This window comes from Cannabis sativa, chromosome 7 (genome assembly GCF_029168945.1).
Source record: "Cannabis sativa cultivar Pink pepper isolate KNU-18-1 chromosome 7, ASM2916894v1, whole genome shotgun sequence".
In the NCBI taxonomy this organism is placed as follows: Eukaryota; Viridiplantae; Streptophyta; class Magnoliopsida; order Rosales; family Cannabaceae; genus Cannabis; species Cannabis sativa.
The window spans coordinates 62,386,779-62,410,332 of NC_083607.1; the positions used below are offsets into that span (position 1 = coordinate 62,386,779).

Sequence of the window (23,554 nt, forward strand, 5' to 3'; positions counted from 1 at the left end):
CCAAATCAAATACATGAAGTAGTGAAAACTCAACTTAATTACCAACTAATTCAAATAACTGTCTGTTATGACAGTTAGTATCCAAGCTGAACCTTGTAGTTCTCAGTTAAGGACTTAAGAGAGAGATTGAGAGGTGAATTGTTTAGAGAAAAAAGAGAATTGTACAGATTGTTTTGTGACACTATAAATCATCTTGTTTTTAATCTGTTTTGATTATTCTTTTATTAGATCTTTGATACCTTTTCTGGTTGGTTTATATTTGTTTCTTGCCAGATGCTCTAGCTAGTGAGAAGACTTACCTCAATCAAATGGTTAAAACTAAATAATAAGAGTTAGTTTTTTTTTTTTGATAAGTAATAAGAGTTAGTTTAGTATTGTATAAAGGCCGTATTGTATTAAATATCAAGTAACACATTGTTTGGATAAAATATTTTATTGTATTAATTACGTTCACAAAATTTAATATAATGTGGATCGTATTATTTAATACTTAACAAATGATCTGCATTATTATAATATTTACAAATAGTCCAAAGTTAGGGATCCTGGCCCCAGTCTCGAACACCAAATTTGGACCCTGACTCCGACTTGAACTAGAACCTACCTGGACCCAAATTCGAACCCTAACCTGACCTCAAACTCGGATCCGACTCCGGATCCGACTCCGGACCCGAATGGAGGTCGGAGTTGGAATCGAATTTATGGTATTAATAATATAATTTTATACATGTTATTAATATAAGTCAATACCAAATATAATATTGTATTGTTATAATATTTGCAAAGGGTTCAGGGTTAGGGACCCTAGCCCCGGTCCCGAATAGTGGACTTGGATCCCAACCCCAACCCGAACTAGAATCATGTACCCAGATCAGGATTCCAAACCCAAATCTTAATCTCGACCCGACTCTAAACTCGAATCTAGCTCCGAACTTGAACGGAGGTCGGAATTGAGATTGAAGTTATAGTAATGATAATTTTACACAAGTTATTAATATAAGTCAATACCAAACATAATATTATATTAAATAATATTAATACAATACAATACAATAGCGAGTACTAAAGGAATCCTAAATAATAACTTTTATCTATGTCTAATTTGTTTCAATCCAAATTTCAAATGTAATTGTATGTAAAGATGCGAATCTCAAAGTATTGAAAAGGGAAAGCAAACACATTACATGATGAGTATAGTATAATATAATATAGTATATAGTTACATACTGTCATAAGCCTCATTATACATATCCTTTGTCTCCTGCAAAAGAAAGATCAAAACTTTAACATTCATAATACAATAACATTAACATATTATAATAGTGAACATGAAACATAAAACAAAAACTAAATGATCATCATGGGATTGGAAAGTAAAGTATTGACTGAATACTACTTAAATCCAAAAGATGCAAATCTCAAATGCAATGAAGATATCCATATCCTTTGGCTCCTGCAACCAAAAAAGATCAAAACTTAACATAATAACATTGTATTGATTTGATTTGATGCTACCTTACATTGTATCCCAAAAAAGAGAAATTGAACTGAAATTTGAAAATTAAAGCCACTAAATTTCAGCAAAATACAATTGAAACCTAAATCCCAAATGCCCATTTAAATCAAATTAAATTAAATTAAATGTATCTACTTTACAAAATAAAAATTAAAAATTAAAACTTTAAAAATAAGAGATGGCATGGGAAATGGGTTATGGCGTAGCAGGTGACTTCCATGAAAGTTTAGGGATAATATTATATGAGTTTCATTAAACAAACCCTAATGTCTATTGAAGAAGAAGACGAAGAAGAAACACAAGGAAAGGAATTGGTGGAGATCAGAGTAACACCACCACTCCAAACCATCTCTTTCCCTTTCTTCAACCACACAAATTCTCTTCATTAAACCTTCTCTCTAGTTTTCCCTTTTAGCCTTCATATATATTACGTCTAACACGTTCAATTAAAACATTCCTTCTTCCCTAAAAATCTGATCTTTGAGTTTCTAGATAGACCACAATGGATTCTCAGGTCTTGGTTGCTCTGGCCCTCTCACTTGTTGGGGGACTCAGTACTTCTATAGGTCAGTCAGTTTATTTCCCAATTCAACTCTTCTGGGATCATTTCTGTTGTTATAATTCAGTGATTTTGTACAATTTTCTAAATGGGCACCTTCTAGTTTTTGTGTTTTCATTCGAGTAAAGTCTCCATTTTTAGCATAATGAAAAAACCCACTTTGTATAAATTGAGTTTTTTAATCTCCTGATAATGGTTTCTTATTGGTTGTTTGTTGTGTTTTGTAATCTAATTTTGATTTTGATATCATTGTGGAACAGGTGCAATTTTAGTGATTCTCAATCCAACTCCAAATTTGAAGATGCTTGGGCTTCTTCAGGTGAATTTAGTTTACTTATTAGTTTGTTTATAACATCACATTTAAGCTTATAGTTTTTGAATTAGGCACTTGTCTTTATTGTATTTTAAGATTAAGAGTGAATTAATACAGAACTAAACTAAGTAGAATGGAATTTTAGCAATTGAATACTAGAGAGCGAGGTTAAGGTTATCTTTGCTATGTTGTTATCTTTGTACCACGGTTTTCCTCCGCCATAAGTAAGGCTTCTCAAAAAACTTGGGAAGGAATCAGTCTAAGACAAGTGACCTCTTTCTCTTTCTTGAAAACAGAAAAAAGAGTTCGAAAATCAGCAGTGTTTGTCTCTAAATGTTGTATGTGCAGGGCTTTGCTGCAGGTCTAATGTTGAGCATATCATTCTTGGATTTAGCTCACAACGCGATAAACTCGATTGGCTTCTTAAAAGGAAACTTATGGGTAACATAATCTGCTAAACTTTACCCTTAAATCATGTGAAACTATTTATGTTTGTAGTTGTAATTAAATTCTACTTTGTTTCTCCACAGTTTTTTTCGGGTGTTATTTTCTTTGCTGTGATTGCTAATTTTATTCCAGAGCCATCACTTGCTCCTGTTCCAAATAAGAAAGATAAAAAGGTTCCTTTCTTTCTTTCTTTCTTTCTTTCTTTTGTTATGCAATATAAATTAATGTAGAAGACATGTTGATGGGGGAGATATTGTTTTTGAGAACAGAAAAATGGGGATGAAGGTGGCAAGGATATCATGAAAAAGCATCGTCGTCAAGTCTTATATAGTGGAATTGTCACAGCAATAGGTATGGCCTTCTTGTTTGATTATGAAAAATCTGTGGAATTGAATTGAAGTTGAGTTTGCTATTTACTATAATTTTTAAGCCAATTAGGATTTTTATCCTACGAAATTTGACATATATCAAATCATATTCTCGAACTTTTTAGGCCGTTAAAAATTCCTCCCGAACTATTGTGATTGTTGGATTTAATTTTACTAAAGTAACGATTGTCTATTACCAAATCGTACCCCCTGAACTTTGATATCTGCAATATCGTACCTCCCGAGTTTTGACATGTATCAAATTGTGGCCACGGAACTTTCATCCACGTCAGACTTCGATTAGTAAAATTAGATAAAAGTCCCTAAATTCAACAATCGCAATAGTTCAAAGAGAATTTTTAACGGCCTGAAAAGTTCAGGGGACAAAAATTCTAATTACCCTAATTTTTATAGATAAAACTTAAAAACATACATTGCTTATTTAGTTCATTTGAGCAATTTATATTGCACTTTAAGATGGATAAATATCATAGTTCAAGTTCTCAACTTCTCATCCAATAAAAGTCTGACTTATTCCTACATAATGAATTGTTTACCATTTCCGAGTTGTAGGAATAAGCTTGCACAATTTTCCAGAAGGAATGGCAGTGTTCCTTGGATCCATGAAGGTGGGAAACATATTCTTTAGTCTGTTCTGTGTTTTCTGTTGTGTGCATTGCTTATGATCATCTGATTATTTCTTTCCCCACAATTCTTTATAGGGTCTTCGTGTCGGTGTCAACTTGGCCCTGGCGATCGCTTTGCACAACATCCCCGAGGTACAGAAAGTGAATTGCTCACTGTTTTATGACACATCAAACTGTGTTTCTTTCTCTTTAACCTCTTGTTTTTCTTTAGGGCGTTGCGGTTGCACTTCCAGTTTACTTTGCAACTCAAAGGTGAGTTTATGTATTTTGTAAGCTGAGTTGCATTATTAGTTATCGACACACTAATCATAGGTTGGTATCTCCCTAGAAAGTATTTCACTTTCCAAAAATTTGTTTTGAGGTTGTTGATATGTTCATTGTTTTTGGTTTGAATTGTGATATTATAATCTGTTTTTTTTCAATAAACTAAAATTACTTATTTGTTAATCTTTCACAGCAAATGGCAGGCATTCAAATTGGCAACACTTTCTGGTTTTGCTGAACCTTTGGGTGTTATAATTGTGGGTAGGTGAAATTCTTTTTGAATCGAAGCAAGGCTGATCCTTACTCAGGGCGTTCTATAATTGTTTCCTTTACTTGCAGCCTATCTTTTCCCAAGCAACTTGAATCCCGAAATTCTTGAAGGCCTTCTTGGAGCAGGTTAGTGATGATGATGATGATAAGACTTGCTTTAATTACTAAACACATAAACATGAGATAAATTCTTGGATTTTCTTACAATTTTTCTCTAACAGTTGGTGGAGTGATGGCTTTTCTAACTCTGCATGAGATGCTTCCATTGGCGTTTGAATATGCGGGGCAAAAGCAATCTATAAAGGCGGTGTTCTTGGGAATGGCTTTCATGTCAGCAAGGTAAGAAAACATAATTTCCATCCTTTGAAAGAACGAGATTTCGATATAGTTTGAGGGTTCTCATTGTGTGTTATTTTCTATTTTTTCGGGTTTTTGCAGCTTATATTTTCTTGAAATCAGCTTGCCTAAGGAGATGAGCTTGTAGAGTAAATGGTCAATTTGTATCAGGATTCTGCATTGAATAAACTTACAATTATAGCCAACTTTCTTAACTGATTTTATTAAGATATGATTCAACACCAAAATGGATTTTTTCTTTTTTTTTTACTTTGCACTTTTTATTTCTAATTTTCTATCTTAATCTTGTAAATAAATAAAGAATATGGACCCTGTTGTGCATGTTTTATACCTTACCAAACAAGTTTAATACTCCAACTAGTAAATATTATATAAGAACAATTGTCAAAACTATTTTTATTTATTTGAAAAAGAAAAAGAAGAGTTGGCTTTATTATAGTAAATAGATGATAAAAAATTGTTATTTAATCTCCCTATTCATGTCTAGTTTACTAGGTCCTTTTTCCATTGGGAGATCTAGTTTACTAATTAGAAAGCTTAATTAGTAATTATGATGGTATATATCTTAAAACTCTTTTACAATTTAGAACATCTTAATTAATGATGTTGTTACACCCTTGTTTGATCTCCAATTTTTTTTTTTTTTGAATTTGGGTGTATAGGTTGGTTCGAGATTCTTCGTGTTGTCATTTGACACTTTGATTCTTCGATTTTCAATTTTGAATATGGTTTGTCATGTTATTCTCTTTTATTTTAGTTCGATTGGAGTGTTTTTACCTAATTTTTGTTAGAAGATTTTTGGTTTGCTTGCCATTAATAGATGTGATATGTCACATGTTCATTCGAAATGAAAATTTAATATTCTTCGCATTATTTTGACACTTTGAAGTTCGCGGTTTATAGATCATTTAGTTAAAAATGTAATTTAAAAGAAAATTCTTAATTATTGTAGACGATTTAGTTAGCCTATTATTGTTAATTTTGCTTGATAAATAAGAGATAATAAACTACTTCCAATTTATCTATTAATATAAATTCCAATAATAAGAAAAAGGAATACCCATTAGTAGTTTGTATAATTTGTAAATTATCATATATTTCATAATTTTAAATTTTGAACACCAATTGACATTATTTATTTTCCAATATTAAACATTTCTATAATAATTTTCAATCCAAGTGGAAAAAATTGGACCTTTGAGTAAGCATTTAGAAATTAATTGTGATGCAATTAAGTCATGGTTGTCTTCTTAAATCGTGTTGAATTTAATTACACATTTTATTTCTTATTATTTATGAGATTGTAAAATTTAATAAATTAATTGAAGAAAAGGTTACAAAGTTTTGACCAAAAACACTTACTTACATGACAAGCAACTACACTTAATCAAACTTCAAACTATGTTCCACCAGCAAAGGCAGCCTAGGCTTAAACAACCAACTTTAATTCATCTAATTCTGGTACTGCAACATCTTCCCTCATCAAAGACGAGTACTGCTCGCCCACACGTGCACCAACACGCGCAAACAGCTCAACCACCGCTGGTAATTTACCATAGTACCTACTCAAACTATGTTCTAACGGCTCTTCTCTTTCGAAGTCCTTAACATGCCAGACATACACGGGAGGAACTATGTCATCGATTGTTGCCTCCTGCCATGCGTGTTGCCCGTCCCTCATTTGGTGCTTGAAAGCTTGACAATCCCTTACTCGATGACCTTTAGGACCAACTTGAACCTCTGAACAGTATCCACAAGTTTGAGCAACATACTTCTCCATGAGTTTCGATCCTTCATACCGCATTGTCTCCCACGCCTTCATTCCTCGAGTAGCAATGGCTGCAAAATCACAACAACATCAGTTGACAATTAAAAACCAATACATAAGCAAAATTTAGAGGAAAGCATACCATTTAAGTTGTCAGAATTGAACTCTATAGACTTGTTATGATGTGTTGAGGATTTCTTTTCCCAGAACCCATATGCATAGATATCTTCTCCTAAAGATTCTTCTTTAGGAAACTTCTTCTCGAAATCCATAATTCTACCTGCAACACTATAAACAGGGCAGGTTCTTCTCCTTGTAGGGTACTCGGGTATGTCCACCCCAGCTTGAATGCACAATTCAACAATTGCAGGGATCCTATCCACTTCAAGCCGTTCGTTATGTGAAACGGCTCTTCCTATTCGGTCATACAAATGAAAAGATTCAACGACGGGCAATACATGTTCTACACCCCCTCTTGTCCAAGTATGCACTTTGTTTGTTAAGCTACCGGGAACATCACATGTTCTAATTTTATGGGGTGGATGGCCAACATGAACCTCTTCACACAACCTATCCAAAAGATTGAAATGTTGGAATATCCAATGCCAAACTCAAACCCGACCCAACTGAAAATATGGACTATGCATCTCTAACTACAGATAGAAAAATGAAGTATAGTTTCATACCTGCATGAATATATAGCAATGCTACTGGCTACCCTCGAAACACATGACACTAGCTCGGATCTAGCAGCCAAAACTTTGTGAGCAACCGGGATTAAACCCTTAACTAACAACCCGTTATGAGGAGGATGTAGGCTTATCTCGTTCACATCATCTCTTTCTTTTCTCTTCAATCTAGCCTCGCGTTTGAGTTCATTAAAAGTTTTAACTAATGGCTTTCTCTCGTTCCTCTTAAGCTTTCGGGGCACCTCAGTAAGAGTAGACCCAGTTGAGAACCGAACATAAGAGTGCTCGATTTCACCACTAGCAGTCAGTTTTTGTAAAGAGTTTTTTTGGGTTACTAGCTCAAACAGGTATGAAATGCTTTGAACTCGTCTGTGAAACATTGCAACTCACAAGTATTGGCCCATTAACTGTCAAAATTGGATCAAATCTTAATCAAATCAAGATCAAGAAGCTCTTGATTTTTGTTAACTCAATTAAATTTTCATTCTAACATTACTAGTTCATTTTGTCACAATTCAGACCAAAATGCTCAGAATTAAATCAAACAAAACAAATTGCAAGATATATAATACAAATTAATAAAAAGTCAGCAAACTCCATCACTAGCTAGTTTGAACTTTTTTTTCTTTATTTAAATAAGTGTGTAGTTTCTTTGAATCATTTTATCAAACACTTGCAGGGCAATCATCAAGGCACATGGAATGGAAAAACATAAGCAAACAAAACAGGCATTATATGGACCATAAATCACCTCTGATCATATACTGGACTGAATGAAGAGCTTGAAGGGGTTGGTGGTGGAGCTTGGAACCCACCGGAGCAGAGTGGGCGAGGCGTGGCTGGGGTTTACCATTCGATTCTATGTATCCTATGCTCGGTTTGTTCTGTTCACATTTTATTCAACTAGCTCAATTAAAAGAAAATTGTAATAATAACACAAATATAGTAGTGTAATTTTTTTATTTTTTATAAATATAAATATTAATATAAAAAATATTTTTCAATTGAGTTGGTCGAGTTAGTTTAGGTTAATGAGTATATTAGTATTAATTTTAAGGGGTAAGTTGAAAAATGCCTCTTTTATTGATCAATTAATTAAATTTACCTCTAATTTTATATTTATTTGAAACATACCTCTTTTTATATGTATTGTACCCAAAATACCCTTACATAAGAGAATCACATGGAGAGTATCATGAAGTGACGGGGGCAAAATCGGTACAATGTTTAAAAAAAGAGGTAAAAATGATAGATTTTAAAAAAGAAGGTAAAAATAAAAGAGGACAATATAAAAATGGTATAGAGTGTAATTTCCTCTAATTTTAATCTCCCTAATATAAAAATTGGGCCGGTTATATTTTTGTTTAGTTTTTCAGTTTGTATTTTTTGTCGTGTTACCTCGATTTGGTTTGAGTAGATTGTTTGGGTTAGGTCGTATACAAAGTACATCCCTAGTTGTGGGTAAATACTATTTTTGCCAAAAGTTATAAATTGAGTCATTTATTTTGTTAAATGATAAAATGAATCATGTATTTTCTAAAACGATACAAATAGGAATCTAAGCTCAATTTTTGATAATTCTTTTTTAAGATAACCAATTTGAAGACAATTCCTAGCACGAATAAAAGAAAATATAACTAATTTTATCATAAATTAGATTATTATTAAGTTTTATTTTGACAAAAAAATTAATTTAGGGCTCTTTTTGTATCATTTTAAAAAATACAAGGTTTATTTTTGTTATTTAACAAAACAAATAGTCTAATTAATAATTTTTACAAACACAAAGTCCAAAATAATATTTAGCTTTGTGTGTAATTGGGTTAATAATCTATATTGTTCTTCCACTAATTATTGAGGATGTAATTTATTTAGGAAAATTTTCAAATTTTTTTTCTCTATGTTTTATTTACAATTTTATAGTCTAAAATTTTTATTTATGGAAGTACACTTGTAAAGTTTTAAATTACAAAAATACATTTGTCTAACAAAAAGTAAGAAAGCAATTAAACTCAACGAGAAATCAACCTCACGAAAACTATAAATAAACTATAAAACAATTAAAAAGTATCTCATGATAACTATAATACAAATATAAAACAGCTATAAAACAGTTTAATGTTTTTATTGAAGATAGATTTATGTAAATAAAGAACTTAAAGCATAAAAATAAAAAATAAAAAATCATGTTAATGTATTTTTATATTTTTTTTCAAATTGTTAGTCTATTATGTAAATTTTTAGCTGCAGTATGTGTTGGCTCTTATTATGCTATTTCGTATTCTCCTAAATGGTGTAACCCACACACTAACAAAGTCTATTACTAATCTTTTAAGGAGTTTTTTTGTAATGGGCTACTAGAAAACAATATAAAAACATCACACCTACACAGTCTATTTAAGTATAGTACCAATTAATATATTTAAGTTCTCTTCAATTGTATAACTTCATACCTACACAGTCTCAGAATCATCACACTTGACATTTTCTAAGTAATGTAGGATTGCACAACTTATCTAGTATTTTCTCTTACGAAACACGGAACTTGTTAAATTCTTCCACAGACAACAAAAATATCAATATGCTATCTTATGAAGCTAGTGTTGGAGTACAAAATGAGCTTTAAGTTTCGGTTATAAACCAAGATAATGTAGGTGTTTTTTATAACTCGTAAATCTCGGTTTAGGTTTTAGTGTTGGTATACTAAATGACACTACATTAGGTTATTCGAATATTAGTTTTAAACCAATACCTAAAATTAGGATACTTTATAGTGTCAATTTTTTAAAATAAACGAAACTTCAACGGATATCAAAGTGTCTTTTGTAGTAATGTATGTTGCGATGTTTCAAGTGGTATTTTAGTGCTACTCAATAATTCATGCAGTTTTTTAATATTCGTTAGTTCAGGTGTTAGCTAATAATAATGGAAAGATGTATTTTAATAACTAAGGTATAGGTAAGTTAGATTTTTATTAGGTTAGTAATTTGAACAAGTAGATTTATATGTAGGACTAGGAGGAGCCCATGCATGTGTCCAAATTAATCTTGTGCTATAAATTGTGTTATGCAAGTACAATACAAATATTTACATATAGATATATATTAATACTCAAGAGAAGACTCAACTAATAATAATATTTGCAATAATATATAGTGACATATATATATTTCAATCAATCAAACAAACAAAATAGACAAACTATTTATTGAAATTTTGTTAGCCATCCACGTAAACAATTATTTTTGCAATTATTTTTCTTTTGTTTTCTTCCTATTAGTCCTTTCGATCATTATTATCACCCCACTCCCACCACTACATTGTTAATATTACTTTTAAAAAATTTCCAATAATTTTACTATTTGGTTTGATAAGATTTCATGTGTATTTGTGTTGAGTGTACGTATATTTTATATATAAATATATATATACACACACATTTATGTATGTAACATTATAATATTAATATATATAATTGGTGGTTCGAATTTTGCCAACAAAAACAATAATGCTTTGATTTGATTAATAAATATATAATAGTATTAGTAATACTTTGTCACAAGTCATTTTAATTTTTAATTAAACAAAACCATTTATGTAAATATATGTTACACAAATTATATGACTCATATATATTTGTACGTATAGGTATTGCATTTCCGTATATTTATTATGATTTTGCATGCATGGAAATAGCCCATCTCTCTTTCATAATTATTATTATATATACAAACAAAATATATTTTTCATAATTTTGTATCATATATTTTTTAAACTTGAGATCTCATTTGACTTTTAAAGAAAATTGAAATGTATTATATTTGATTTTTCAACAAAAACGTTTTTCACTAACCGAAAATTTTGAATGCATATATTGAAATTGAAAGGGGTCAAAAGGAAATCGAAATCGATCAATCAACATTAACAATGCTTTGAAGTTTAATTTTAGAAATTATTTGATGTCAAAACAATAGAAAGAGACTTATATTAATATATTGAGAACTAATGTCATTTAAAATTGATTTCTTTGGACTAGTATAACTTAGTTGTTAGTATTTATATTCTTAGATAAGTTGAGGAATACTTCTTTTTTGTATTCATTAATTAAAAATACTTTCAAATTATATTTTACTAAAATGTACCTACTTTTATGAGTGGATATTGTCCAATATACCATCATCCTCCACTTAAATCTAACACATAATTTACATTAACTTAAAAAGTATAACGAGGACATCATCTATTTGTCAAGAGTATTCTGATTACTTGATTTGCGTGTCAAATGCAGGTTGGTTGGTATATCTATTTGTAAATTTATCGACTAACCTATATTTACCACATGAATTCGAATGGTCGGGATAGTCAGGATGAATAAGAGGATTCTAATAATAATTCAGAAACAAGTTAATGGAAACTTCCTCTCTCAAAGCTCAAGAGGTGGATGCCTGCCTTTTATGAATATTATTTACCTAACCACAAAAACGAGTAATTAATAAATGAATACTATTTACTTACCAATAAGTTGCTAGGAAGAGACATCAAAGGGTAAAACAGTAAAAGATTATATGGAAAGTACATATGGGCCGCAATAAAGGTCAGAGAATGGGCCCAACGCGGTCCCCTCAACAAACCCGCCGTCCGTCGATTATGGGCTGACGCGTTTCTCTCCATGGGCCCTACTACCCTCCAAATATTATTATTCATTCTATTTTTTATTTATTATTATTTTTGTTATTTTTAAAATTAATAAATATATTAATATATAATTTTGTGAACCATGAAATTCCAGAGATAAAAAAAATATATTAAAAAACATTAATAATCTCACCGACAGGAAACGTGGTGGAGAATTCAAAGTCCACGTGGCAGTTAAAGGTGATTAGTAACAAAATTATTAGAAGAAAGGGTAAAATTGTCCATAAAATGCCAGCTCAGCTCTGCGACGGCAACGGACAAGAGTCGTTTGGACAGCACACATAAGCATCAAATTTTATTTATTTATTTTTATATAATACAAAATAAAATAAGATAATAATAATAGTAAGAGGTATTTATAGTGAAACCGTTTTGATTTTTTATACTTAGCCTATTTATTAATTTTTTGATAAAATTCTAAAGTTTTAAGATATCATCATTAAATATTAATTTAATTATTATTAATATTTAATTTATAATTTTATTTTTATACATATACAAATTTATATAGTAATTATTTAGTTAGCATTTAACACTAATATTTTAAAAAAAAAAATATACTACATATTTTTTTTAAATTAATATCTTTAATTTATACCCTCTTTTTCAAAATTTATCATGTTTACCTTTTTTTTTTTAATTATTCTGCTAATTTTATTCATATCACTTTATGATAGTCTATATTTTTCTCTAATCAAAATTTTGCTTAAACTTTTTACAAACTTACACGTCCATCTTCGAAGAGATATATTTAAATTAAATTTATTTGAAGGTATATTTAATTAATGTATAAAAAATAAATATTCTTCAACTTTTCTCGATATTTAACCGATGCTTTAAATTGTCAAAAAATAAAAACTTAAAGAATTTTGCTAAAAAATTAAAAAACTAAGTGTATAAAATTTAAAGATAAATTTTTTTTTTACTGCCAATTACTCTATAATAATAGTAAATAGTAATAATTTTTTTTTTAATTTTAAAGAAAAAATAAATATTAAAAAAATTAAGCTTTTCATTTCACTTCCACGTGGGCATGCCTCCTTTTCTTTTCTCTTTATTAATCTTTTGTAACCTTATCTTATCTTGTTTTATTTATTTTTTACTATTTACCCCACATATATTTTTTAATTTTATTATTTTAGGGATATTATTCTAGAACCTGTGTCCAATAAGACATTGTTCCTCAATTCATTCCAACATTTTACTCACTTAAAAACAAAATTAAGAAATATTTAAATATTCATCTGACATTTAAATTATTAATTATTATTTCTACACCATCCCATGCATCTAGATTTTTGTATTTTAATTATTTTAAAATAATTTACATTATTGTTTTTTTTTTTTTGACATATTCAATTATTCATCATGGTAGTTGAATAAGATGTTTTGGCAAATAAAACAAAATGTTTTATGTGAAAATTATTGAAAGCTCCAACACATTTATTTTAGATTTTTCCTTCTTATTTTGTGGAATATAATTTCTTAAAAAATACCTTATATTTTATTATTAAATAGCAGCCGTTCTCAAAAAAAAAAAAAAAATAGATCATGTTAAAAATAATTATTTAATGTGCCTTGAAAATGAAAAATGTCAAAAACAAATGTTCCATAGAGATTTGAGCTTAGTTCTAAATATATTATTTTTTTAACTAATAAAATATGAGTAATTAAAAATAACGGTGTTGTAACAAATAAATATTATTCAATTCAAACATTGTAATTTATTATATTTTATTGTATAAAAAATACTAATTTAATCCTTACACTTTGTTAAATAATAATTCAAAGTTTGTATTATACAAAATAGATTTAATATAGTATCTTATACTAATTAGTTTTGGTAAGAATATTTTTTAATAGCATATTCGATCAAAATATATATAGGAGTTAAATTTGTTTTTTTTAAAAAAAAAAAGAAAAGAAAAATAGAGAAACACTATAAAAACTTTCTTTCCAGAATTGTTATTGGGTACTAGTGGTGTCCAATACCTTTTATAGGTTGTGTCATATGATTGGTTAGTGATATTTTTTAAAAATTATTTTCTTAAGTTACATTAGACTCAATACTTTTTTTTTTTGTAATTATACCAATAATAGTATAACACCGAAAAAAATATTAAGCACCAATAATATATTTTAACAATTATCATTTTAATAACTTAAATCTTCCAACAATGCACAATGTTTGTTTCATTAAAAAAAACATAACTATTAATGAATTAATTAAGATGTAAGGATAAATAAATGAGAGTAATTGGTATTTATTTATTTATTTATTTCTTATGGTGGTATTTATTTATTTTATTGGATATATAATAGGGAAAAGGAATATGTATAGATAAATATAATATTAATGAGTAATTAGTAATTAAGTGGAAAATAATTAAATTAGTAAAATAAGACACCTATTTAGAGGTGGCTTGCTTTTGTCATACGATATTAATGTGTAGCTTTTTTCTTTGAAAATTGTGAAAGCACCACTTTTATTATTGAACTTTTATTAAACTAATAAATAATTGTTTTTTTTAATATTATTCTATATACTTTTGTATTTATTCCAAGCCTAATAAAAATAAATTGCATAATTAATTAGTTTAATAATATAAAATGAAGGTGTCTTTAGGTGTTCCTTCAATAATAATACCTACCTATTGTCTCTTGTTTTTTTGTGCTATTTATTTCTTTCACCTTTTTTCTTATTCACTCCAATTATTTTCACTTTATTATATTAATCTTTTACATTTTTATTATTCCAAATATTAAAAATAACACTTTCATTACATTATGCTTATATTTACGGCCAAAGCCCTAAAAAAAAATCAAAATTGTCTGGAAAATTACAAAAGAAAAATATTTTTTTAAAATATTTGTTATAAATAAAAATTATATTTTACAAATACTACCTTTCCTTATATTTGAATGGGAAATTACAAAGAAAAGACATATTGGAAACTAATTTCTCAAATTACATTTTTCTATTCTAAGTTACCTAAAACAAATAAAAATAATAAGTAATCATACATTCACATAGTAATTTATTGATAAAATTTAAACTAATTTACGGTATAAATATTTAAATTTAACTCTCAATTGTAGATAAATAATTAAGTTTAATTTTTGACAGTAATAATACTTAAGTTATATTTCTAAAACTTAATAGTTAGGTACCTACTGAAGTTTCAAAAATATAATTTAAATAGTATTACCGTTAAAAATTAAATTTAAATATTTATCTACAACTGAAAGTTAAATTTAAGTATTTTCGCTATAAATTATTTTAAATTTAAATAAACAAATAAATGTAATTTTTATTGAAGGATAAAGATTGTATTTTCACAAATTACCTTTTTTTTTATTTAAATCAAAAATTACAAAGAAAAGGCTTATAAAAACTATTTTCAACAAATTACCTTTTTTGACTTTAAGTTACCTAAAACAAATAAGAACAATAGTAATCATACATTCACATGGTATTTTTTTTTATTGATAAATTTTAAATAAACAAATAAATAAAAATGAAAATAAAAAAGGAAAGTAAGAAAAAAGAGTGGACCCCACACAGAGAAAAATAACAACATAAAAAGACTGAGAAAGAGAAGAAAGAGAGAGAGAGAGAGAGGTTTCGTACTGTTAGAGAGAGAAAGAGAAAGAGAGATTTCTCTGCAACTTTCTTCTCTCTCTTCAGAGAAAGAAAGAAGAAAGAAGAAGAAAACCCCATTTACAGAAGAAGAAACCCATTTCATCATCAATGGCGAAAGAAAGAGAGAACAGGAAAGTGTTAGTGAAAGTAGTATGGAGTTACGCAGCTGAGCTTAAACTCATTCTCACAGCTTTACTTATCCTCTGCTCCATAGCTACACTTCTCCAGTTCCTTCCTTCTCGTTTCACCATCTCCACCTCCGATCTCCGTGTCTGTATTTCCAGAGTCGCTTCTTCAACTTCACAAACTCAAAACGATCTCGTTTCAAACACTTCTTCTTCTTTTAATTACGTTCCTCAAAACGACATCGTTTCTAATTCTTCTTCTAATAATTATGTTATACTAAACGACGTCGTAACTAATTCTTCTTCTAAATTAAACGACATCGTTTCTAATTCTTCTTCTTCTTCTTCTCCGATTTCACCACCTCCGCCTCCGCCGTCTCCGCCGCCGGCGCCGGCAACAGAGCAAGATCAGCTTCTCCCTAATGGGGTTTTGAAAAGGGCATTCAATCCTTACGGTTCAGCTGCTTACAACTTCATCACCATGGGAACTTACAGAGGAGGACTTAACACCTTCGCCATTGTTGCAATAGCTTCGAAACCCCTTCACGTTTACGGAAGCCCAACTTACGAGTGTCAATGGCTGCAGAATTCTTCTCCCTCCTCCGTTATCTCAACTGTTGGGTACAAGATCCTTCCAGATTGGGGTTACGGAAGAGTCTACACAGTCGTGGTGGTCAACTGTACTTTCTCAGAGAATATCAATGTTGATAATTCCGGTGGAAAATTAGTCCTCTACGCTTCAACTTCCGGCGCAGGTGACCGGAAATTCAACGTAACCGACAGAATTGAAGCCTTAACTGAAGCTCCAGGAAGTTTGGACACTGCCCTTTTCAGTTCAAAACCTAAATATGATTATTTCTATTGTGGGTCTTCACTGTACGGAAGCTTGAGTCCACAGAGAGTTAGAGAATGGTTAGCTTATCATGTGAGATTATTTGGGCCAAGATCTCATTTTGTTATACATGATGCTGGTGGGGTTCATGAAGAGGTTATGGAGGTTTTGAAGCCATGGATTGAGCTTGGTTATGTGACTTTACAAGATATAAGAGATCAGGAGAGATTTGATGGTTATTATCATAATCAATTTATGGTTGTGAATGATTGTTTGCATCGGTATAAGTTTATGGCTAAGTGGATGTTCTTCTTTGATGTTGATGAGTATTTGTTTATTCCACCTAAGAACACCATTAAAACTGTTCTTGAATCTTTATCAGATTACAATCAATTCACTATTGAACAGATGCCTATGAGTAGTAAGCTCTGTCTCTCTGCCGATGCTGGAAAAACTTACAGGTATTGATTTTTTATTATGAGTTAATAATGATTCAATTTTTATTAACTTTAGATTGTGGAATTACACTTATTGTTGTTGTTTTTGTGTTTAAACCAAGTTGGGTATTTTTGTCACATTGTTATAGTATATTCTTGTTCATGTGATTGGAAATTTTTGCTAGGTGGAAAATGTGTTTAGATAGACACAAGTGGTTTGGTGGAATTGAAGATTCAATTTTTATTAACTTTAGATTGTTAGTTTAATTACACTTATTGTTGTTGTTTTTGGGTTTAAACCACACTGTTATAATATATTCTTGTTCATGTGATTGGAAAACTTTTGATAGGTTGAAAATGTGTTTAGATAGACACAAGTGGTTTGGTGGTATGTGTGTGAGTGTGTTTGGAGGTATTATTAGTAGGACAGACACATGCATATGCTTAAATGATTTTAGATGATATATTAGATTCTTCTTTCTTTGATTTTCTAACAAATGGCAGCTGGAAATGGGGTGTGTTTCATTTCAATTTTTTTTCCTTTTAAAAGTGACAATTTCCTTATTCATGTGATTAGGACTTTTGGTATTGATTAACTTCTTCTTTGTTGATCTATAGTATTTAACCTTTACCTTATTCAATCATTAATGTGTGTAAACAATGTTGAGTTGTTTTTGGTTTAGATAAATTAGATCCACAATGATACCATATTTGAAAATATGTCAAAAGAAAATGATGTAAATCTAGACATAATGAAGAATATCTAGGATTAGATTGTTACTAACGGTAACTAGTCATTTTTTAAACCTTTAATTAATTTATTTTGACCAAAACAACAATGAGAAAATAGAATGAGAAAGTGACTTATAATATCATTGTGTTGATGTTGCCTTCTCGTGATTCAGTGTTGACTATTAGGTTTGATAATAAGACACATATCTTGATTAGCAAGATTATATGCTTAAGTAATAATAATAACTAAAATACCCCATTTGACTTATTTGGCCATATCATCATGTGAAAGTGTTTTTGATTAGTTGTAAATGTGAACAAAAAAACCATTGCAGGAAATGGGGTTTTGAGAAGCTTGTGTATAAAGATGTAAGAAAAGGAATAAGGAGGGACCGAAAATACGCGGTGCAGCCTCGCAACCTCTATGCAACAGGGGTTCACATGTCACAAAACCTGGCTGGAAAGACCACACACAAAACCGAGGGACGGATCATGTACTACCATTACCACGGCACCATAGCTAACCGAAGAGAGCCCTGCAGGAACCTTGGTAATTGGAGTAGTATCAATTTCGAAAACAACCCTTATAAACTTGACACAACAATGAGAGACATTGCTGGTGTTGTCAAGAAATTTGAGCTGAGAATGATTGGAACAAGATTACAGAAAACTCGTCAATAATAAATAAGAATGATCACATGATATTGATACCCTTTATTTTATTAATTTGTTGTTAATTAGATTGAATGATGTACAAGGGAAAAAGAGAGATTCTTTGGTGGGTGGGGGTTGGGATTGGGATGGGAAGGTTCTTACTTGTAATATAGCATTTTCCTTTTTTTCTTATTTTTGAGTATAGATACAGTGTGGTACATTATATCACATGAGACCCTCTTTTGCATTAATTCTTTTTGTTTAAAAACAACAGCAAATTTATTAAGTATTATATATATATATATATATATATATATATATGAATTGGATTGATTGAAGTGTCGGTAAAGAGGGACCCCTCAAGTTTGATGGAAAATGTGCTGCTTTTGTCTATAGATTACTTTGTTGTGTGCTTTAGCTCATGGCCAGCTTTGCTTTGCTATCTTTGTAATTATGCAAATGTATAAATATGGATTTTTGTTTATGTGAAAGTGGGTATATTGGAATAATTCAATAAAAGTGTATTTTGCTTTCCCTTATTGCTATATATATACTATATATATATAGATATATATTGGGTATTAATAGTGTCTAACACTTTTTATAAGTGGTGTCTTAAAATTAATTAGTGATATTATTTAAAAGTTATTTTCTTAAATTATACGGATTTAATATTTAATTACACCAATAACACTATGACACCGAAAAAAGTATTGGACAATAGTACCATTTAGCAATTCTTTATGTATATTTAAGTCAAAGAGCATGTGGTGTGGTGACATGTCTCATCCTTAACCATAAAGCACAAATGATAAAAGAGAGAAAGAAAGAATTGGCCAAAGGTAAAGGTTAAAAGAAGAACCCACCAACCAATCATTATTTACTTACTAATATGTCCTATATTATAAATAAATAAATAAGAAAAAAGTCTATTTTTATATTTACCATAATTATTCCCTTGTATTTCAAGGAACCTTTGTCTTTTATTAGCTAGGCTTTAAATTATTCATGCCACTTTTCTCTTAATAATTGTTAGTTATAATTAGAGATATGTGGATGATGATGCCCTTGTTTATAGATGCCAATTTTCAACTATTATGAATAAAATTACATTAATTAAGCTAAGTTATTAAATCCTATATGCCACAAAATTAGATCTTTATACTTTATAGAGTGTTTTTGGCTTCAAATTTATTATAGAGACTACTTTTGCTTTGGGTTTGAGAGAGAGGACCACTTTGAAGAAAAAGAATAGTGTTCCAAAGTATATAACAAAATATTATTGGTTTTTACTATACATTCACTTATCACTTGATAGTGACTTAACTATTTCTACTAGGTCTTTTTTGTTCTTCAACTTAAAACAAAAATAAACATTCATAGAAATCAAATTCTAAACTCATAAATAATAGAAAAATGGGACATACATTAGCTAGGTACTAGTGGTTTTAAGCACTAGTAATACCACGAGATAGCAGGTACAAAGTTAGAAATAAAATTTAAGTGGGACTTATTTATTTTTACAGTGAAATAATGTAAAAGGATATTCATAGTGCTTAGTACTTTTTTATAAAGTGTTATAAATTATTGATATAATTTAATATCGAATTCCAATTATTTTTCTTTTAATAATGATTATAGAAAATTAATAAATATATTTATACGACGCTACTTCACAATGGTACTAAACACCACGGTGCTTAATAGTAAAGTTTTTTTTTATATATTATATGGATTTCAACATTTAATAAAAAAAATGTAGAATTAAAAATAAAAAAATAAAATAATACACAAATACATTAAAATAAATTTTAATTTAATCACATTTTACATTAATTGTAAGGTTCAAATTCTAACAATTATACAAAAATAGACTATATGGAGTTTTGAACATGTAATCTCCTTAAATTTTAGACTCAACTACAACAAATAATATAATTTAATAATAATTTACCAGATATATAATTAGTATAAACCTTAAATAATTTATAATTGAGTTAAATTTTAAGTGGGATTTTTATTTTATGTAGCTTCGCCCATGTAAAGTATATGATATTTAAAATTATTGTTAATTTTTTTAGAAAAAAATTAAAGTTACACGGATAGTATTATGACAACTCATAGTAATATTGGATATTGATCTATTAGTAAAATTTTACTTCAATATATAGTAATCTATTATAGTGAATAGTGAAAAGAATAAGGTGACTAATTTTACCATTTCCCAATAAGAATTGGGACCAAACCAAAGAACTATAATTTAGATACATGGACCAAATGTTATTATTATGTCTCTTAATTTGTTACAAGAATGTAAAGTTTTTGTTATTCTTATCTTTAATTTCTTTTTTACTGGTTAGTAGTAGAAATAGTGGGTGGGACAATAATTGTTTTGCTTTTTACACATGACAAAGTTGAGCAAATTCATTAATTTTGTAATTATGCCTATAGCTATAATTAATTTATAGATCTTATTGCTTTTGTATCTATTTATATATACATATGCCTGCTTTTGTATCTGTGTATATACATATGCTTATTATTATAACTTCATATAATATATGTGAAAAAAATTTAGAACATGTATTTTTTGAAGGTAGAAAAATTATAATTCAAATATTTATATAACAATGTATTATGTAATTATTTTAAGATTTTTTTATAAATTTTTCTAGAATTCTAAATAATTTATAGTGTTAATAAAAATAAATTTTTTTTCGCGTATGTATAATTTTTATTTTTTGGCCCATATAAATATATAATATTTGAAAAGAATTTAGAACACTAGCTATATAGTAAGTAAATATTGAGAGTCTCCTATAATTTTTTGTAAAATTCTAAATATAATTAATTTATCAAACGAAAAATACAAAATAAATTATTTTTTAGTATATTTGATATGTTTACGTGTGAAATAAATTGTTTTAAAGTTATTTCTAAGCAATTATAATTTATTATACCGCTATATGTAAAAAAATTGAAATATAACTGATTTAAGTGTCAAAACAAAAATGCTCCTCCTGATAGCAATGGGGCAAGCATATATAAATGCCCTAAATATATATATATATATATATATATATTTATGGAAGAGGTTTCAATGGTTACATTTTTATTGTAACCATCATGGTTACATTTTTTTAAGCCATTGGATTACTATTAAATGGTTGTGATTAATTTAGAAATTAAATAAAAATAAATTATAAATAACTTGTAACCTGAAAGTAACCTAATCATTTATTTCCTTATAAAACTTTAATTAAGATTAATTATATTTTAAAATTAAATTATTTATAATTATTAATTAATTTTTTGCAATTTAATACTATATAAGGATCTTTTAGCAATTTATTTTTTTATACTTAAATTATTTAGAATTTTATAGCAAAACTTTTTATAATTTAAAATTATACACATATAATTTCATAATTTAAATTTTATTATTCTTGTAATCTTAATTTTAAATTATTACACTTAATTATTTAATTTTTTATTTAAATATTTTAAAAGTAAAAAATGAAATAAGTTGAAGGATTTTTTAGAAAAAAAATGGCTGCACTTGTTATCGATTGATTAGCTTGAGGCCTCATACTTAGTTCATATAATTGTAACAAAATAATTAAATATAATTTAAAAATAATTAATTATTTAAAAATTTATTATAAGAAGAGAATTTTAATTTGTGTCAAAAGAAGTTTAATTTTTGTAAAAAATAAATTTTATTGTAAATATGATAATTAAATGGCTTAATTATTAAAATAATTCAAGTAAGGATTTAAATATAAATATTAATTGCTAAAAGAGGTCTTGTTAAATATTTAATTAATTATTTTAAGAAAATAATTAATTATAATTAAATAATTCTAAAAAAGGAATGTCTATTTAATTAATTATTTTAAGAAAATAGTTAATTATAATTAACTAAATCTAAAAAAGGAAAGTTAACCTATTGGTAACCTGCTATTACAGGTTAAAGAAAAATGTAACTATATGGTTACAATAAAAATGTAACCATTGAATAGTCACCCATATAAGAAAGTAATGGTGTCTAATATGTTTTATTGGTGGTGTTTAATTATTGGTTAGTGATATTCTCTAAAAAATTATTTTTAAAAAAATTATATGAGACTCGATAATTAATTATAGTAATAATTACATAAAATAATATTTTTTGTAAAATATTTACATTTCTATGTTTAAAGAATGTTTTTTTTACATTTTTATGGTTTTAAAAAAAATAACACGAAAACAACATAAAATCAACAAGAAAATTACATAAAAGTAACATGAAAATAACATACAGCTAACAAAAAATCAACAACAAATTAATAAGATTACAACATAAAAAGACCGTATTTTCTGTAAATAAAATCAAAAAAATCGAAAAAAAAAAATATTTAAAATTACATAAAAGTAACATGAAAAGATAACAAAAAATAAACAACAAATTAATAGGATTACAACATAAAAAGACCGTACTTTCTATAAATAAAATCAAAAAAATCGTAAAAATATTTTAAATTTCGTAAAACCGTATTTTTCTAATTTTTATGTTTTTGTGAAATAATTCTTTAATTCTATATACCAATAACAGTATAACACAACAAAAATATTGATCACTAATAATAAATTTAGCAATTCTTATATATATATATATGTTATAGGAATATATATAAGAGTAACTTTATAGGTTGTGTATTAATTGAAGTTGTCTTCTATGAGAATGCCAGCAAGGTTCCAATAAACCTTCCATGCCAGATTTTATGACATTAGGTTAAGTCTTACTCTTTTTTTACACTATTATTATATAGTAAATATATATATATATATTTATAGGGACCACATGTATTGATGTATATATATAGTGTGAACAATTGAATGTGTTATATACTTTTGTTTGAAGATTAATTATAATAGTTTGTAATATATATTATATATTATTTTAAAATGCTAGGTGTAACCTATTGGGTATGGAAAAAAATGAAATTATTAGATCATAGAGAATTAATTATTTATTAATAAATTCGTAGTGTGAAAATTCAGAAAATATATATATCATTTGATGAGACCGCTCATTAATTCATGAATATATATTGTGTTTATATATATTATAATAAGATATATTGTCACTGAATTATATGAGAGATCATATCACAGAACAGAATCCTAATAATGATTAATATATATTGTTATTATATATATATGTAGACCATAATTAATCAATCAGTCAAAACTGTT

At 27.9% G+C, this 23,554-nt stretch overlaps 3 protein-coding genes across 3 annotated transcripts; 2 read left to right on the forward strand and 1 right to left on the reverse strand.

The window, feature by feature from the left end:
- The first annotated feature begins 1,635 nt into the window (after positions 1-1,635).
- On the forward strand, positions 1,636-5,062 carry LOC115698143 (zinc transporter ZTP29). The gene is made up of 12 exons (XM_030625321.2): positions 1,636-2,082; positions 2,336-2,394; positions 2,737-2,829; positions 2,919-3,008; positions 3,105-3,186; positions 3,777-3,832; positions 3,926-3,982; positions 4,062-4,102; positions 4,308-4,375; positions 4,454-4,510; positions 4,606-4,723; positions 4,823-5,062. The coding sequence occupies exons 1-12, from the start codon at positions 2,019-2,021 to the stop codon at positions 4,866-4,868; spliced, it is 831 nt and encodes a 276-aa protein (XP_030481181.1). The 5' UTR covers positions 1,636-2,018; the 3' UTR covers positions 4,869-5,062.
- A 956-nt stretch (positions 5,063-6,018) lies between these two features.
- On the reverse strand, positions 6,019-8,112 carry LOC115698214 (APO protein 3, mitochondrial). Its single transcript, XM_030625413.2, has 4 exons — positions 7,950-8,112; positions 7,196-7,605; positions 6,652-7,079; positions 6,019-6,580 (listed from the first exon to the last, which is right to left on the reverse strand). The coding sequence occupies exons 2-4, from the start codon at positions 7,576-7,578 to the stop codon at positions 6,171-6,173; spliced, it is 1,221 nt and encodes a 406-aa protein (XP_030481273.2). The 5' UTR covers positions 7,579-7,605; positions 7,950-8,112; the 3' UTR covers positions 6,019-6,170.
- Positions 8,113-15,480: 7,368 nt separating this feature from the next.
- Positions 15,481-18,567, forward strand: LOC115697377 (galactan beta-1,4-galactosyltransferase GALS3). Its single transcript, XM_030624356.2, has 2 exons — positions 15,481-16,954; positions 17,998-18,567. The coding sequence occupies exons 1-2, from the start codon at positions 15,645-15,647 to the stop codon at positions 18,341-18,343; spliced, it is 1,656 nt and encodes a 551-aa protein (XP_030480216.2). The 5' UTR covers positions 15,481-15,644; the 3' UTR covers positions 18,344-18,567.
- The last annotated feature ends 4,987 nt before the right edge of the window (positions 18,568-23,554 follow it).

Coding starts and splice junctions, on each gene's coding strand:
- LOC115698143 (XM_030625321.2), top strand. CDS start 2,019: ATGGATTCTCAGGTCTTGGTTGCTCTGGCCCTCTCACTTGTTGGGGGA. Junction 2,395..2,736: donor AGATGCTTGGGCTTCTTCAG/GTGAATTTAGTT, acceptor TTGTATGTGCAG/GGCTTTGCTGCAGGTCTAAT. Junction 3,833..3,925: donor TGTTCCTTGGATCCATGAAG/GTGGGAAACATA, acceptor AATTCTTTATAG/GGTCTTCGTGTCGGTGTCAA.
- LOC115698214 (XM_030625413.2), bottom strand. CDS start 7,578: ATGTTTCACAGACGAGTTCAAAGCATTTCATACCTGTTTGAGCTAGTA. Junction 7,080..7,195: donor ATTGCTATATATTCATGCAG/GTATGAAACTAT, acceptor TCTTTTGGATAG/GTTGTGTGAAGAGGTTCATG. Junction 6,581..6,651: donor CAATTCTGACAACTTAAATG/GTATGCTTTCCT, acceptor GTGATTTTGCAG/CCATTGCTACTCGAGGAATG.
- LOC115697377 (XM_030624356.2), top strand. CDS start 15,645: ATGGCGAAAGAAAGAGAGAACAGGAAAGTGTTAGTGAAAGTAGTATGG. Junction 16,955..17,997: donor GATGCTGGAAAAACTTACAG/GTATTGATTTTT, acceptor AAACCATTGCAG/GAAATGGGGTTTTGAGAAGC.